The sequence below is a fragment of the Periplaneta americana genome, chromosome 2 (assembly GCF_040183065.1).
Source record: "Periplaneta americana isolate PAMFEO1 chromosome 2, P.americana_PAMFEO1_priV1, whole genome shotgun sequence".
Classification (NCBI taxonomy): Eukaryota; Metazoa; Arthropoda; class Insecta; order Blattodea; family Blattidae; genus Periplaneta; species Periplaneta americana.
In genome coordinates, this window is record NC_091118.1 from 190,937,354 (window position 1) to 190,953,697 (window position 16,344).

Sequence of the window (16,344 nt, forward strand, 5' to 3'; positions counted from 1 at the left end):
TGAACCTTCGGGTTCCTTAAAAGCCATTTGTAAGTAAGTATAAATTATATTATAAAATAATATAATGCATTATAAAATGATGTATCAAATTCGTTTAATATTTGTATACAATATAATATAGGTATATGGTTTTACTTCTCATAGGAGTTTTGTTTTTCCATTTTCAGCATTATCAAATCATTACATATTTTAATTGTTGATGGGGATCAACGTCTCAACTCTCATTACAAAGGAACTCTAGAGTCTAGACATTACAGTCAATGACGGATTTATTATTTCAACAGTCCAATTTATTCTGAGTACATAATGTATCTAGATGTATTAATTGTATGTGTTATATTTCCACTGTGTCGACTGCTAGCTGGTGTGATGTCAGTGCCAACTCCTGGGAGAAAGCAGAAACTCACGCTCAAACTGGTTTGAAGGTCATTGAAATTTGTCCTGCTACATCAAAGGTACCGACACAAAGTGTCCATACTGTATACGCTGGTCTCTCCTGAACAAAACATAGGCTACATCAAGAACCAGGAGCAAATCGTGTGCATTGTGGGAAGATATCAGGACTACAAGACCAGATGTTTATTTAAGGACACTGGCTACAAACTGAAGATCAACCCCAATGAGCGTGTGGTTGATAGTGGTAGTGAAGAGGGAGAAATGGAATAGTACCAACTCAGACAGTAAATTCTTGTGCAATTGCTACAATAAAAATAATTATTCCTTCCATTTTGTTATATTTTGAGGGTAGGCCTATAATGATCGAAGTAGGTACCAATAAGCCATAATTACCCAAAACGTTTTTACCAATATGCAGTGACCCAAAGATACCAGTGGCCAAAAAAGCGTGGCCGAAGTGTCAGGTATCCATATATCTGTTACCTGTCTGTCTGTCTACTGAAAATGTGGGCCGAAACAGCCACTAATCATATAATTATACCGCTAAACTGGAGAATTCCCATGTTATCTTTGAACCGTGCCATTATGTTTAGCACCAAATTTAAGTAAATACACAATCTTGCCAACATAAGAACACGACGTTGGTGTGTGGTGTCGTTGGAGGGAGAAATTTGTTTCTTTTCTCTCTCTACCTCCTTCGTTCTGAACATTACTGAGAGATAGCACCACTGTTAGCTACAAGATATATTTGCGCAAATATATTGAAGTAGATTACATGACCTATTACGTGACTTAGATGAGAGTCTCGAGACAAAACAGTTTTGCTATAGTTCTTTTTTTATTAAATGTTAAGCACAGGAACGCCATTTCGTAATTTTATTTAAGAAACAAGCCAAACAAATTATCTTTGCATCAAAACAGATGCTCCCTGGACCAAATTATCGTATTTTATAATTGTTTGAATGCAACAGAAGCCAGAAGTCTTGCACTTGACTAATGCAGCGAATTATTTAAGAATATAGTCGCGAATTTTACTACCACCATTTCGATTGTGTTTTGTTTGGCACGGCTCGGTACGGCCTGGTGACTAGTGGCCAGCGAGTAACATCGACTATCGACATTGCTCTGCCGTGGGTATTATCCAGTTGTTCCTAATATACTATTCTTTCTTAACCTTAAATTTCACTTGACTTGAAGAGAATTCTACTCTCACATGACTCATAAAAAAATGACAAATAATATTTACTGATGCAATGGGTATGGCACATAACTTCCAAGGAAACTATAGTCGATTCTAAAAGGGAAGTGATAAAATGAGGTGCAATACAAATAAAAACACAGGTCACATAGTATGTACAAACTCTATTTTATCAAATTTAACATGAAGTAATACGGACTCTGTGTTCCCACGAATTACAATATTTCTATACGAGAGATGGGAGTATGAAACTTGAAGACCAAGTGAAGTCCATGACAGAGAGGTGCACATTGTCAATAATAGATCAAAAACATGACATTTCTTCGTAACATAAATTATAGAGTTCAATGACTTATCTGTGATTAAAATGAGGCTTCTTTACAAATCAAAAATCCAAAAAAAAGGTGAAATGTTGTACTGAGAATATCAATAAATTGTTTACTGTGTTTTGAGAATGAATGTAATGATTTGACTTTATAATATTGTTTGCAGATGACCCAATGACACTCGATACCATTAGTACATAGCAATATCACATATAAACAATAATATAAAAAATATACTCAATACTTCTTGGTTTTCCTAAACAAATCATACATCCTATTTCTGTTGCAAACAAGTAAATATCAAATTCATAATACATTAATATTTTGTGTTTTCTAAGCAACATTATGCCAACTATGAAATTTTGAAATTTATGACAAATTTAGAGAACCTGATATTGAGGCCAAAATTATAACCAGATACCTCTAATGAATGGGGCGGCTGGGTAGCTCAGTTGGTAGAGCAGCTGGCTACGGACTGGAAGGTCCGGGGTTTGATTCCAGGTGGTGACAGGATTTTTTTCTCGTTGCCAAACTTTCACTCAGCCTCCTATAAAATTGAGTACCGGGTCTTTCCCGGGGGTAAAAGGCGGTCAGAGCGTGGTGCCGACCACACCACCTCATTCTAGTGCCGAGGTCATGGAAAGCATGGGGCTCTACCTCCATGCCCCCCCAAGTGCCTTCATGGCATGTTATGGGGATACCTTTACCTTTTACCTTTTACCTCTAATGAATTGGTCATTCTATGATATTCACACAGAAAAGAATGATAAATTAGGAAAAGGAAGAAAAAATTATAAAATCCAAATTGATGTTATTTTCATAACTTAGGTTCGATTCCAGTTTGGGCTGATTACCTGGTTGGATTTTTTCCGAGGTTTTCCCCAAACCATAAGGCGAATGTCAGGTAATCTATGGCGAATTCTCGGATTCATCTCACCAAATACCATCTCACTAGCATCACTTCCATTGACGCTAAATAACCAAGTAAAAAAAAATTGTCTCCATGATAATAACAAATGAACCAAATCCAGTTTTGGCAGTTTAATGTGTTTATTGAATGTTATCGTTGAAATATTATGTACACAGAAAATTATAATTTAATAATATGAACGAATAAAAGTTAATAAATCTTGTTCAAAATTATCAGCTATTTTATGACAAAATACAAAAGTACTACCGTAATAATATTACGTCCATCATAATGCTTGGAGTAAGATGAGTAAATTAATGGAAACATCGGGTAAAAATTTAACTTTATTTTCGTACGTAATATAGGGTGCGTCAGAAAGAACGGATAGATTTCAAACTATCGATACGCAGCGAGGGGAGGGATAGAGTGAGGGGGACCACGACTGTTAGGTCAGCCATAGAATGCAGTTTCAGTTGAGAACATGGAGTTGGTCTGGCGTAAAACGTGCTTTCATCGCAGAGACATTTTTGAAAAAATGAAGAGTCTGTGATCGCCACTCTCAGGACTCATGTCACGCTAGGATTCCAACTCGGAATACAATTTTGTGGTGGGTGGCTTCATTTTGTATCACAGGTTCAACATTAAAGAAGAAATCACCTGGACGAACACGGAGCATGTGTACACCTGCAAATATGGAGACAGACACTAGGTTTTCAGCCACCTCAAAGATCAGCCCGCAAACATGCTATTGCACTGAGATTGTCCAAGGTTATGGTAAAATCTCGCGCCCTGCGCGTTCTTTCTATGGGACCATTTGAAGGCATAAGTTTTTTAAACATCGATCACATACACTGGACGAACTAAAGACGGCGATTCGTGAAGAAATCGCGGCAATCCCGCCAGCTATCACTGCGAGAGTGATGGCGAACTTCAGAAAACGCCTCGATGCCTGTATTGAAAGCCAAGGACATCATATGGCTGATGTTGTATTCCATAAAATAAACTGCATGTATTGGTGAGTCTGTTGATAACAATAAATTTTTGATTTGATGAATCCTTACAATTTTCTTGCCATGTGAAATCCATCTGTTCTTTCTGACACACCCTGTACTAATACGAAAATAAATATTGCATTTTGTTTCATCTCTCAGAAAATAATTAATAATCGGTTCAGTTCGATTCAATTCAGAGTAGCAACGAAATTTTGTTTCATTTTGATTCAATTTGATTCCGCTAGGTGAGAGCAAACCTTAAAACAAACGGAAGAGAGTAGACGACCTTCTCGGCTCTGACCTGTTGCACAAATTGAATCCTACATGGTTACAAAACTGAAGATTTTCATCACAAGTTAGAAAGTTATTTTGTAGAAGATACATTTTATTTGTAATGGAATCTTAGGATCAGTTTTAATCCGCATTTCCACTCTCCCTCAAAAAGCATCGAGTATATTGGATATGAGACATTTAATTTTGACTACTATGGTACGGAATATAAAAAAAAAATCTCCATTTTTCCTATCCCTGATTTTAACTGAATTATGACAGGAAATAAGGGAAGGCAAATGCTTACCACAAGTTCTTCACAGATACTATCTACATTCAAACACAATGTTAAACAACTTTTTACAAATGGTCATATGTATACAAGAAAGTGTCACATTAACCTTTGAAGGACTAACCACCTAAGAAGCGGCAATTTTTTATACAGCCTTTCACCTACACATACATATTCTGTCCTTTAAAGGTTAAGCACTAGTAGTTTTAATAGGAACATATTAAAATTTTGTAGGAACATATCAAAATTAGGTTACAAATCCTGGAAGAAAAATAATTATTCTAGAGACATTAAACATTTCATCAATATAGAACAGCGACCACTAATGGCACTCTGGCATATATTATTTAACATTACTCTTCTCCAGGTTTGCAATCTGTCACAGGATTATTTTGGTCTTAAAAGAACACCAATCTGCTATGGATCCACAATGTCAGTTTAACACAAAATGTATTCTCGTCAAAATCAAAAATAAAAAACTAAAATGTTCTGGTGGGCCCGCCATCTTCATGATGTCATGCTAGTCTCTTTCACCACACAACTTCCGATCCAATAACAAAATCAGGCAGTTCCAAATGTTCGTAACTTGAAAATAAACTAATGAAACTTCTACTATTTTAAATGTGCTATGATAACTTACATAAAATCACACATTTGTCACAGACTTTGTTCCTAACACAATATATTGACACAACTTAAATAAAATGAAGATCAAACAGTAATATATCATTATTTCGAAATGGATATGAAACATGATTTCTTATACTACAAAAAAGAACACAAACTGTGTTTTGAGTACAGAACAATGGAAAAACAAAATGGAAATTGGAACAAGTTTAAAAGAACAGAGAAAGGAGCCTCACAGTTTATTATCATTTATACAGCAGCAGTTGGATATTTAACTTATTCTCCTCATTAAGCATTAAACATTGTCAACGTCATTTTCAAAATTTGTCAAGAATAGCCTATTCAAAGAATTTATCTGAGATCTATTTGCATTAGAGTTGGGTCGATTCGTGAACGAATCGTTCATTCGAACGATTAATAATAAAGAATCATAAGAATCAATTTGTGGTATGAATGAATCGTCATTCAAAAGAATCATAACGAATCGTCGTTCAAAAGAATAGTAATGAATTGACATGGTATCGTAACCCATGATTCTATTTACTTGTTTGATGTAACCTGTCAACGGACATTTCCGAACCGTGCCGAATGCTCCTGAGCGAGAGTGAAATCAAAATACTGCATTTGTTAAGTATGGAAAATAATGAACACAAACCTGAAATTTACATAGTTGAATAGAGATGTAATGCAAAAAATGTACTTCATAATAAGGTTCAGTTGATAAATTATAATTTAGAAACATTATCTTGGGTAATTTTGTAGACTAATGGAAGTCATGCTGAATGGTTCCAGCCAATGAGAAAGAGACAATCCAATGTCTCACCTCTTATGCCATCTATGCAAGAGATGTAGAACGTTTTTGTTCTACGCGTGGTTTGCAAAGGAAAGTGTCCTGCGAGTCGTTCGTTGACGATTCAAAAGAATAGTTGGAATCGCAGACTGGGAAGAATCGTGAACTCGTTGACGATTCAAAAGAATAGTTGGAATTGCAGACTGAGAAGAATCGTGAATGAATCGTTAGAATCGATTCGTAATGTATGACTGAATCGTTGGAATCGACTTCTGAAAAAGAATCGTGTTGCCCAACTCTAATTTGCATAGATGATACTGTTGTAGTAAAAGACATGAATTTTAGAAAAAAGGTTCCAATTGCATTTATGTATTTAATACATGCAATCAAAGATGTCACCGGGAATATACAGTCTGCTTTCAAAAGAACTAAATGTTAGAATTTATAAAACAGTTATATTACCGATTGTTCTGTATGGTTGTGAAACTTGGACTCTCACTTTGAGAGAGAAGCAGAGGTTATGGGTGTTCGAGAATAAGGTGCTTAGGAAAATATTTAGGGTTAAGAGGAATGAAGTCACAGGAGAATGGAGAAAGTTACACAATGCAGAATTGCACGCATCGTATTCTTCACTTAACATAATTAGGAGCATTAAATTCAGACATTTGAAATGGACAGGGCATGTAGCACGTATGGGCAAATCCAGAAATGAATATAGACTGTTAATTGGAAGACATGAGGGAGGAAAAGACCTTTGGGGAGGCCGAGACGTATATGGAAGGATAATATTAAAATGAATTTGAGGAATATGGGATACGATGCTATGGATAGGGACCAATGGCGGGCTTATGTGAGGATGGCAATGAACCTCCAGGTTCTCTGAAAGCCATTTGTAAGTAATCAAAGATGTCACAAAGGCAGAATTAAAGGCATATGTAATAATTGATATGAGCATGAATTATATAACTTGCACATTCCATTGTAACATAATGAATCTGAGAGCAAATTTTTACACATTATCACATTGTGAAATATGAAAAGTTACTTGAGAAAAGAAAGTGTAGCTCCCAGAAATTAATTCCTATTCAGATTTGGTGAAGATAATAAAAGAAGTGAAAGACTGCTACAAATGATGTATATATTTCATTCAACTAGCTGATCGAGTTATCAGAGCAATATTACTAAATGTACAGTAATTGATTATATTCGACTCTAAACTTTTATTAGTATATTAATTTCGATCTTAATACAGAGTAAATAAAGAAACACCTTTGTAATTCAACTGCTCTTCATTAAAATGATATCTGAAATGAGAGACAATTGCGAGACATATAAGATGATGAAAATATGGGCGAAAAGTATTAAAACTTTCGGACTTGAGGTAAGTTTCCAGAGTTCAGTGGCTTCTTCAATTTTTCCAACTGTAGCATTCTCCAAATTAAGCAGGAGAAAAAGTAAACATAGGAACATGTGGTCGAGATTTCATCACTGTTTCGTTTTAAGCAGTTCTCTGTAGCAAAATGGCGGCAGGCTATGAAAGTCACTCCCAGTGATGGATACTGATATACATATGACAATGAATTTTTCCATCTTGAATTTTGGTGTTCCATTACTGAATTGTTGTGATGGATGGGATTAACTCTCCTTTTTATAACCTGTTTAATAGATTCATATGAAAATTTATAGTTTGTTATGTTGATTTTAGTTCCTTTCTTGGCTAACACATCAATGTTTTCATTACCATACAGCCCACAGTGGGCAGGGATTCATTGGAAAACCATATTCTTATTTAAAGTTTTAATCTGTTTTACCGTGCAATGAGTTTATTTAATTTTTTCCATTTTAGGGAATGTGGTTGAACTGATTGCCTGGATTGCAGCTTTAGAATCAGACAGAAAAAACTATAGTTTTGCATTTCTATACCCAAACAAATATATTTTGGAGTGGTGTAATGGCTTCAACTTCGCCATCAAAATTTTTTTGGTGTCGTCTTCCACAAAAAGGCAAAGGAGTGGTAACTTACAGTGAAGATCCAAAAAACAACTCTTGGATTAGTAATAGAAGAGGGATATCAACCTCAGAGTGGACCAATGCCATAAAGATGTTCACAAACATTGCAGCAGTACGATCGGTGCCAGGTCGTTCCTTTCAAGATCAAAACTGTCGTCATCCAGGATGCAGCGAAGTAGAAACCCTTGGGCATGTTTTGGGTTATTGCCCTAAAGGAGAACTACTGAGGAACAATCACCACCTTAAAGTGAGAAGCTCCATCGCAACCACTCTTTGGAAGGCAAAGTGGGAGGTTTACGAAGAAGTGCACTGCTTGGCTGAGAATGGGTCAACGAGAAGAGCAGACATTATAGCCATTGATCGCCGGAATCAAAGAAGCCTCATTCTTGACCTCACTGTCCGTTTTGAGAAGAATGATCAACAAGCCAATAGCGTTAACGATGAAAAGAAATCTATTTACAACCCATGTATTCCTCACTTCAGTGAGAGATACAAAATGAATATTAATACATGGGAAGTGAAAGGACTTTGTTTTGGCGCTAGGGGAACTTCATTTAAGTTAACCAAAACCATTCTCCTTTCTCTTAAATTTTCTAATGAGGACATTAACAAAATTTGTCTAATGGTATTGAGAGATTCATTATCAATTTTACACAATTACTTGTATAATACTATGTAATTTTTTTTTTTACTTCATTTCATTACTCTTCAATGTATTTTCATCTCATGTTTCTCCGAAATCAAATTGTACTTTATTTTTAAATTTATTATTGTTCTGTATTCTCTCCGTAATCATATTGTATTTTTAATTTAACCTCTGCTTTGTATTCTGGATCCTAGTGGTCAGCCGTAGATTTCGGTCAGATGTCCCAAATTGTGGAATTTGTGTGTGCCAAAGTTTTTATAGAAGAAGAAGTATAGGCAGGTTCTTCATCTTGATTCATGAGACAGCCATCTGTGTAAATGTACAGCCAATCTTCTGTTAATTGATTCTAGAGCAATGGCCTTTGCTTCTTCAGAAACTAATTATCAAAATAATGTGTTTCAAACGTTTTGCTGGAATAATAATTGTCCAAATTTTTACAAACACTAACATAAAAGAAATCAAATATAAATTTCATCTATTGAACACACACCAAAATAAGAAATAGACAGTCTTCAACTTAATTATATTACTACATAAGATTATGACAGAAAACATTAAAATTATTTAAAGAACAATTTTATAATATGATCGATGGCATCGCCAATACAATTGGTGAATGAAAACTTGAAGTATTTCATTTTATGCATAATGAAGAAAATAAAATAAAATGTATCTACAATAAATTTAAACTACAACTTTACATATATATGACAGCCAGAATAGCATTTCGATGTCACTTATAACTATCCACAAATATTTTTTTTTAAATATTAATAGTGACTAAGTCATTAAAAAACTATGCATTTTCTACATGTTTACAACAAACGATACGAAAAAGAAAAGTAAATAAACTCCGAGAAATAAAATGAATAACATAGTATTGTGCAATAACCACTCTTCTTTCTTCTTATTAAAAAAATTTCATTCTTATGAAATAATAAAATAAAAAAGCAAAAACTACTCAACTTTCAGTTTACTGATTATGTTCTTTACAAGGAGTAAGCAATTCTTGCCATGGATTGTACTGAAATGATTGAATCACTGATATCGAAGTGAGACCTGTTCATGTCAATTACATCACAAATCTTTCGACTAGGGGAGACTGGGGATATATGATACATGATCAATTTTGGCCCGATCATTGGCATTACTGTTCTGCAAATCATATGTTCTAATAATCACTTTTTGTTGATGGTTTATTGACATTTGTAGCAAGTGTGGAGTTGAAGAATTTGATCTAGAGCCAGAATTGCAATCCTGACAGATCAAAGTAGATATTATGTAAAATATTCTTCATCATTTTTCAATAATACGGATAAGATTTATCAACAATCATTTTGTTGGACTGCAATCTACATACCTTTAACTAATTATGTCCGGCAACCATGAGACTTTGATTGTCCTAATCCCTTTTCAAGTAAGAGTATGTATGTTCTGTGGGGATGCATGATACAAGTGAAAAGGGGATATGTGATATTTGTATCAGTCATCCCTTTGCGACTCTGCATTGCATTCATTACCCCTCCTACAAACAGACCAAGAGCATGGTCATAAGAAGAAAAATAAAGAAAATAAACGTGCGAATACTAAATAAGGCAGTACAGTAAAGGCTGGTTCACAATAAAACGGAAACGAGAATCGGAACGAAAACGAAAACGGTAAAATTGTTAAAATGTGTACATTTAAATGTGAGCATTCACAATTAACGAAAAGCTTGCCGGAGCCCGGGATCGGGAACGGAGAGTTGGCCAAGTTTCAACTCTGGCGTTCACGTTTCCGATCACAGCCCATTAGATTCATTCTATTGCCATCTAAAGGATATTTTGTCGTCTATTTTGTAGCAAGAAGAAAGTGACATAACCTATGCATTATTTTGTTCTGTGCTGTGCATCATGGAGCAAGTTTTATTTGATGAGATTCTAATATTGAGTGTTGAGGAAAATCCTCACGTTTATGATAAGCGCCGCGCCTCGTATAAAGATGAGAAAATGAAGGAGAATACGTGCCTTTCAATAGCTGCATCTTTGAACATCGATCGTAAGTGAATCATCTTTTATTACTGTATTGGTTGTATTACACACTACATATTCATGCTTCAATTCAATAACTACTGTTGTGTTCATTTTTGTTCTATTACAAATGTTTCTTCTCTAATTATTTTACGTTATGGTAGACTTAAAATAGGTTGTGATAATAAAGATGCATGGGCATATTTATAGTACCATTGAAATTTTGAAGTTGGTTAACCTGTGTTTATGTTGGCTGCCTTGTACTCATGAGAGAACGCCATTGGTCAATTATACACAAATAACATCAGAATGCGTAATATCGACTTTACATATCATTATTGACATGCATATCGATATGCATAGTCGTCTATGTTCTCGGTTTATTGTGAATCAAAAATTTTCATATTCACATTCTCTGCTTCTCGTTCCCGTTTTATTGTGAACCAGCCTTAAGTGGACAGCTTCAAATACATGATGTGTACTATAAGCAATAACATGGGCTGCTGCCAGGAAGTCAAAAGAGGGATAGCAATGGCAAAAGGAGCTTCTTCTGCGGACTTCTTGAAAAAGAAATAAGAGACTAGTGGAGTACTTTGGGCAGAGTGTGGCATTGTATAGGGGCAGAAACATGGACATTACGACGAAGTGAAGAGAAGCGACCAGAAGCATTTGAAATGTGGATATGGAGAAGGATGGAGTGTGTGAATAAGACAGAATAAGAAATGAAGCTGTGCTAGAAAGAGTAGGTGAAAAAAGAATGATGCTGAAGGTGATCAGGAAGAGGAAAAGGAATTTCCGAGAAGAGCCTTGTAATACAGTGTACAGTACAGTATCTCGTTAATATCTTATCACTGTTAATCATGTCAGCTAGGATCTTTCTCAGTGTGTTACAGAGGAAAATAAATACATACTGTAGCATGTGTATGGTACCTAATTAAAAAAAATTAATCAGAGAAAATATGAGTTTGGATATTTGATGTATCGGATGATTGACGTTCGGATTATCGACGTTCCATTGTAGTAGCTCAATCAACAGACGGCACAGTATAGCCGAGATGTGATCTATGCAAAGAAAGCAGCAGTTTGGACTTCAACAAACATTCCTAAGTAAAGGAGTACTAAGGCATAAGCAGCCCAGTCGAGGCTGCAGTGTTATGCTTCAAACACTCCTTCATTTAAGAAGAACTTATTATGAAAACCCTATATAAACAGCTTTCAGAAAATAACAGAAGAATGCACAGACCTTTGTTACGAATATCTTTATGTAAGTTGTGAGTCCTTATAATCTATTTCCTAAGCAATAATAATATTTTTGATTCTGTTGTATTTATCACGTCCAATTAGTTTTGTCATCAATTAACTAAATTTCAATGGATACGTAGTCATTGTGGTAACCTGGAAACGAGAAAGTCGATAATATTGCAAAACATGCAACATATTTGCAACCAAGACCTCTTCAAGTGATATCTCTATCCAATGCTTTTGCTTCAGTAAAGTCTCATTTTACAAACCTATGGATCAACAATTGGCTCTCTTCTGACAAAGGAAAAATTTTACAGTCTGTACAAAAGAAACCAAATGACCTGGAAAAGAACAAAAACTTGCACAGACATGTTCAAACATTTTTAACAATAGCCAGAACAGGTCACATTGTCACTCAATTGTACCTACATCGATTTCACATTTCTGATAATCCTACTTGTCTGTGGCGTAATAATCATGATGAAGATCTGGAACACATTCTTCTATACTGTCCATCCATAAACCACAAAAGAAGTAAATTAAAATCATCAGTACCAGTTGCAGAAGACACAGCCCTGCAGAATATATTGACTACACCCCAACTCTAGCTAATAGCAACAGACATCTATAATGAACACCGATCAAAATACCCCTCATTTCTCGTGAAAAACAACAACTGAATAGACTACAATGGACTATAGCGGACTTTATGTTGTCAGCAAACAGCTGGATACATTAAGAAGATTGATTGATCAATTAACTAAAGACCAGGGATGGAATAGTTTTCTACCAGCTAGTTGGTTTAGAATATTTCAACAGTTTTTGTTTCTTTGGAATGCTTGATTGTCCTAAATTTAATCAGCGAATGGTATATTTGGTTATGATTCTATTTTGTGAAATAATTTAAAGAAATGAATCTCGTGTAGCAATATGCAGTGCAGCAGCATACAACTTGCGATCATAATTGAAGGATACACGGGAATAACGATCAAGGTCCATTTTAGAAAGTTTCGAGAAAAACGAATTTTAAAGTTTAAGCACTTAATACTTTCTTATGTGTGTATTTAAAAGAAATTGACGTAGTGGAATGTCAAGAACGATGATTTCTTATTACTAGCTAGACCACATGATAGTACTTCTTTTCCACTATAAGATAGCATTACTAACTCAATTTCGATTTTTGATGAACCTTGATCGTTTTTCCCGTGTACCCTTCAATTGTTTTTTCTCTCATGGTGATAGAGATCTATAAATTGAATGGCTATGGAATCCAGGTGCATAACTGTTGCCATGGTATTCAGTATACACACAAAACAGAACCCACCAATTCCAACATTAATTTAGCGCTAAAAAGAATACTGTTGGTGCAAGAGTAATAACAGTTTAATAACGAACAATAATGACAAGACATTTTTGGCTTAGGATAAATTATCTTATAATATACAATAAAGACATACTGTTCAATCGGAAATAAATCATTTCTTCGCATTCAGTGATGTGCCTGTATTGTTAGGAATTGGATGAAAATATCGTCATATACGTTCTTAAAAGTTAAAGAAATCTTAATACCTACAGCAAATTTTTCGAATATTTTTGGTGCAAGGAACACCTTTTTTTTTTATCGGAGAAGTCGAGTAGTCAAGGTCTCCTAACCTATCCATAGTTCATTGCGGCCATATTGTCGTCATACTTCAAAACATCAACAAGAATAAAATTTCTTTACACTCATGCTTATCATTATTGAATATTACGTGATATTCCTTTGCAGATAGTGTAAATATATTCTAAATGAAAAAAAATGAACAAATTACATCCATTAATACAAGAGGTAGAAAACAACAATGTAACCCTAAAGATCGCCTTTCACAAAAATTAAATAAATGTCATAATAAATTAATCATTTTGAAATTCACTGTTATTTAATGAAATTTCTATGCCTGAAACTGTGAAAGAAATTGCAGGATATTTTTTGAACTATCGGTAGAAAGTGCTGCTACTTGAATATTTCCGTATGCCAGCTTCCTACACTATACTATACTTTCAAATCCCAAAAAGGTCAAATGGGATTTGTGACTGGTTAAAGGCATATTATGTGGAGAAGGTTTCCACAGGATACTTCCATCCCTGTCATAGTTTCATCATTCAATCATTAATCTTTATCCTCGGTACATTGTAGTCCACCTCTATAAGGACAATGCCAGCAATGTCGAATATGACAAAATGAAGACAGCTTTGGCATGTCATCACTAAATATGAATACTTGATAATAATTCTAATATCAACCATTCAAATGGAGAGGGAAAAAAAGTTTCAGGACATGTATGTACGTACATAAGATGAAACTTTCATCTACTTCCATGAAGAATTATAAAAGAATCTAACTTTTATAACAGTTCGGAATTACAGCGCTTAATGTATTCTGTATGCTCTAAACACAAGTAAAACAGCAAGATAACTGCAAATCTTAGTAATGTCTAGTATATTACATTAATACAGTATCATGTAATAGTGTGAGCAATGATTGTGGTTATGAAACAAAATAATACACTAAATACTTACTTAAACCGAATGAAATACGAAAATATGTTAACCGAGATTTTGTAACCTACATACTAAACAAGAATTTTGAAAAAGTTAACTGCCTAAACTTGCACTACATCATTGAGTGAATGAAAAGAATTCTAAAACATATGAATATGAAAATTGGATTAAGTGAGAAAAATGAGTAAGAAAGTGATAATGACGTATACAGTCAATAAGATGTAACACAAAGTAAAACGTCCAAGATTCCATTCATATATAATGGAGATTGTCGAGCCCAGCCAGCAAAAATAATATTATTAATAGTGATAACAGTAATAAAAAACTGTGAAGTTCCTCGGGTATAAGGGAAAGGAACGTTGTTACCAAATGTTAAATGTAAGACAAGTAACTACAAACATATTTTTAAATTATGTACAAACTCCAGAAGGCAGATGTATAACACTTGTGTTCTCCTCTTGCAGACATTGTCCACAGTGGAAAATGATACAATAACATGTGCAAAGCACTCCCAAGATCGCCACATCCTTAATTCAGATAACAAAAAAATAATTCAGACTACATTTATCTCTCTAGATTTCCTGTTTGTTTTTCAGTTTTGATTTTCTATTTTGTCACATCGACCTCGCCTGGCAAAAATCATAGGAATACTTGTAGAAAACTTATGACAAAGCCAACTGCTCAACTGGAATTTGAAACATTGTCATTTTCAACAAGAACAACATCCGTATCTACCTCACCTAACTCTTTGTCCCTCACCCATGCCACTGGCAGCATGCACGAATGTAATATGTGGCTCGCTTGTACAGCAGTTGAAAGCAAAAGAATATGGACCAGCATACCATAAATAAACGTGTATAAAAACTAAACCAAACGCTTGCACTGCTGCCAACCACCATCCCACTACTAGTGATGCTGCTTACGGGCCCCTCGCCCCCCTCTCCCGCCCGACCTGCCACCATGGTGCTGTCCCCCCATACCGTTCTTTTCTCCCGCAGAAGGCGTGCTTGACGTCATTGTCGAGGCAGTAGCAGATGCAGCCTTTCCCACAGGTATCCGGAACAGCTGGATTTTAAGATGGTCACAAATCTCGAGACACACCTGCGATGAGTACCGCAGCAAGTCAAAGCTCACCCAAATCTGTGGAGAAAACTGGAAGTTAATATCTGAACAACAGCCTTTAGATCCAAGGTTTGCAGAAGGCAATAGATTGTTCGAGCAGTCATGAAAAATAGTATAGTCCGGATCTTCTTACTTTATATTCTGAGGGTGGAACCTAACCAATTTCCCCCTATTACTACACATACTAGGGGATTATAGTGTTTTTGCCAATTTTGTTTCGAATTTCAGTACCATACTGACAAATATTATGGTGAGGGTCACGTAAGATTAGCTCCTAAGAAGCTAGCACGACCATTGATAATAATAATAATAATAATAATAATAATAATAATAATAATAATAATAATACTAACTTACTGGCTCTTAAGGAACCCAGAGGTTCACTGCTACCTTCACATAAGCCCGCCATCGGTCCCTATCCTGAGCAAGATTAATCCATTCTCTATCATCATATCCCACCTCCCTCAAATCCATTTTAATATTATCTTCCCATCTACGTCTTGGCCTCCCTAAAGGTCTTTTTCCCTCCAGCCTCCCAACTAACACTCTATATGCATTTCTGGATTCGCCCATATGTGCTACATGCCCTGCCCATCTCAAACATCTCGATTTAAACATAATAATAATAATAATAATAATAATAATAATAACAACAACATTATTATTATTATTGTTATTATTGTCATCATAATCATCGTTGATGTTGTTTCAGTACATAGCATTGCAATTTTACCTGCTTTGATGATATCTGGTTAACAGTTGGCAATGGTCATGCTAGTTTCTTAGGAGCTAATCTTACGTGACTGTCACCATAATATTTGTCAGTATGGTACTGAAATTCGAAACAAAATTGGCAAAAGAAAATTCAAATTGACAACTACACTACAAAAACATTATAATCCCCTAGTATGTGTAGTAGTAATAGATAATTTGTAGAAACAAAAGCCGCCCTAAATAAGAGTTCGATAGATTG

General features: G+C 35.0%; 1 protein-coding gene across 3 annotated transcripts in view; it reads right to left on the reverse strand.

The window, feature by feature from the left end:
* The window catches only part of bbc (choline/ethanolaminephosphotransferase 1 bbc), a 108,280-nt gene that overhangs the window by 38,453 nt on the left and 53,483 nt on the right, over positions 1–16,344 (reverse strand). For all 3 annotated transcript variants that reach the window (XM_069819188.1, XM_069819187.1, XM_069819186.1), the window contains one exon: positions 15,230–15,389. In XM_069819188.1, the coding sequence (XP_069675289.1) occupies positions 15,230–15,389 (160 nt within the window). The remainder of the gene's footprint in view (positions 1–15,229; positions 15,390–16,344) is intronic.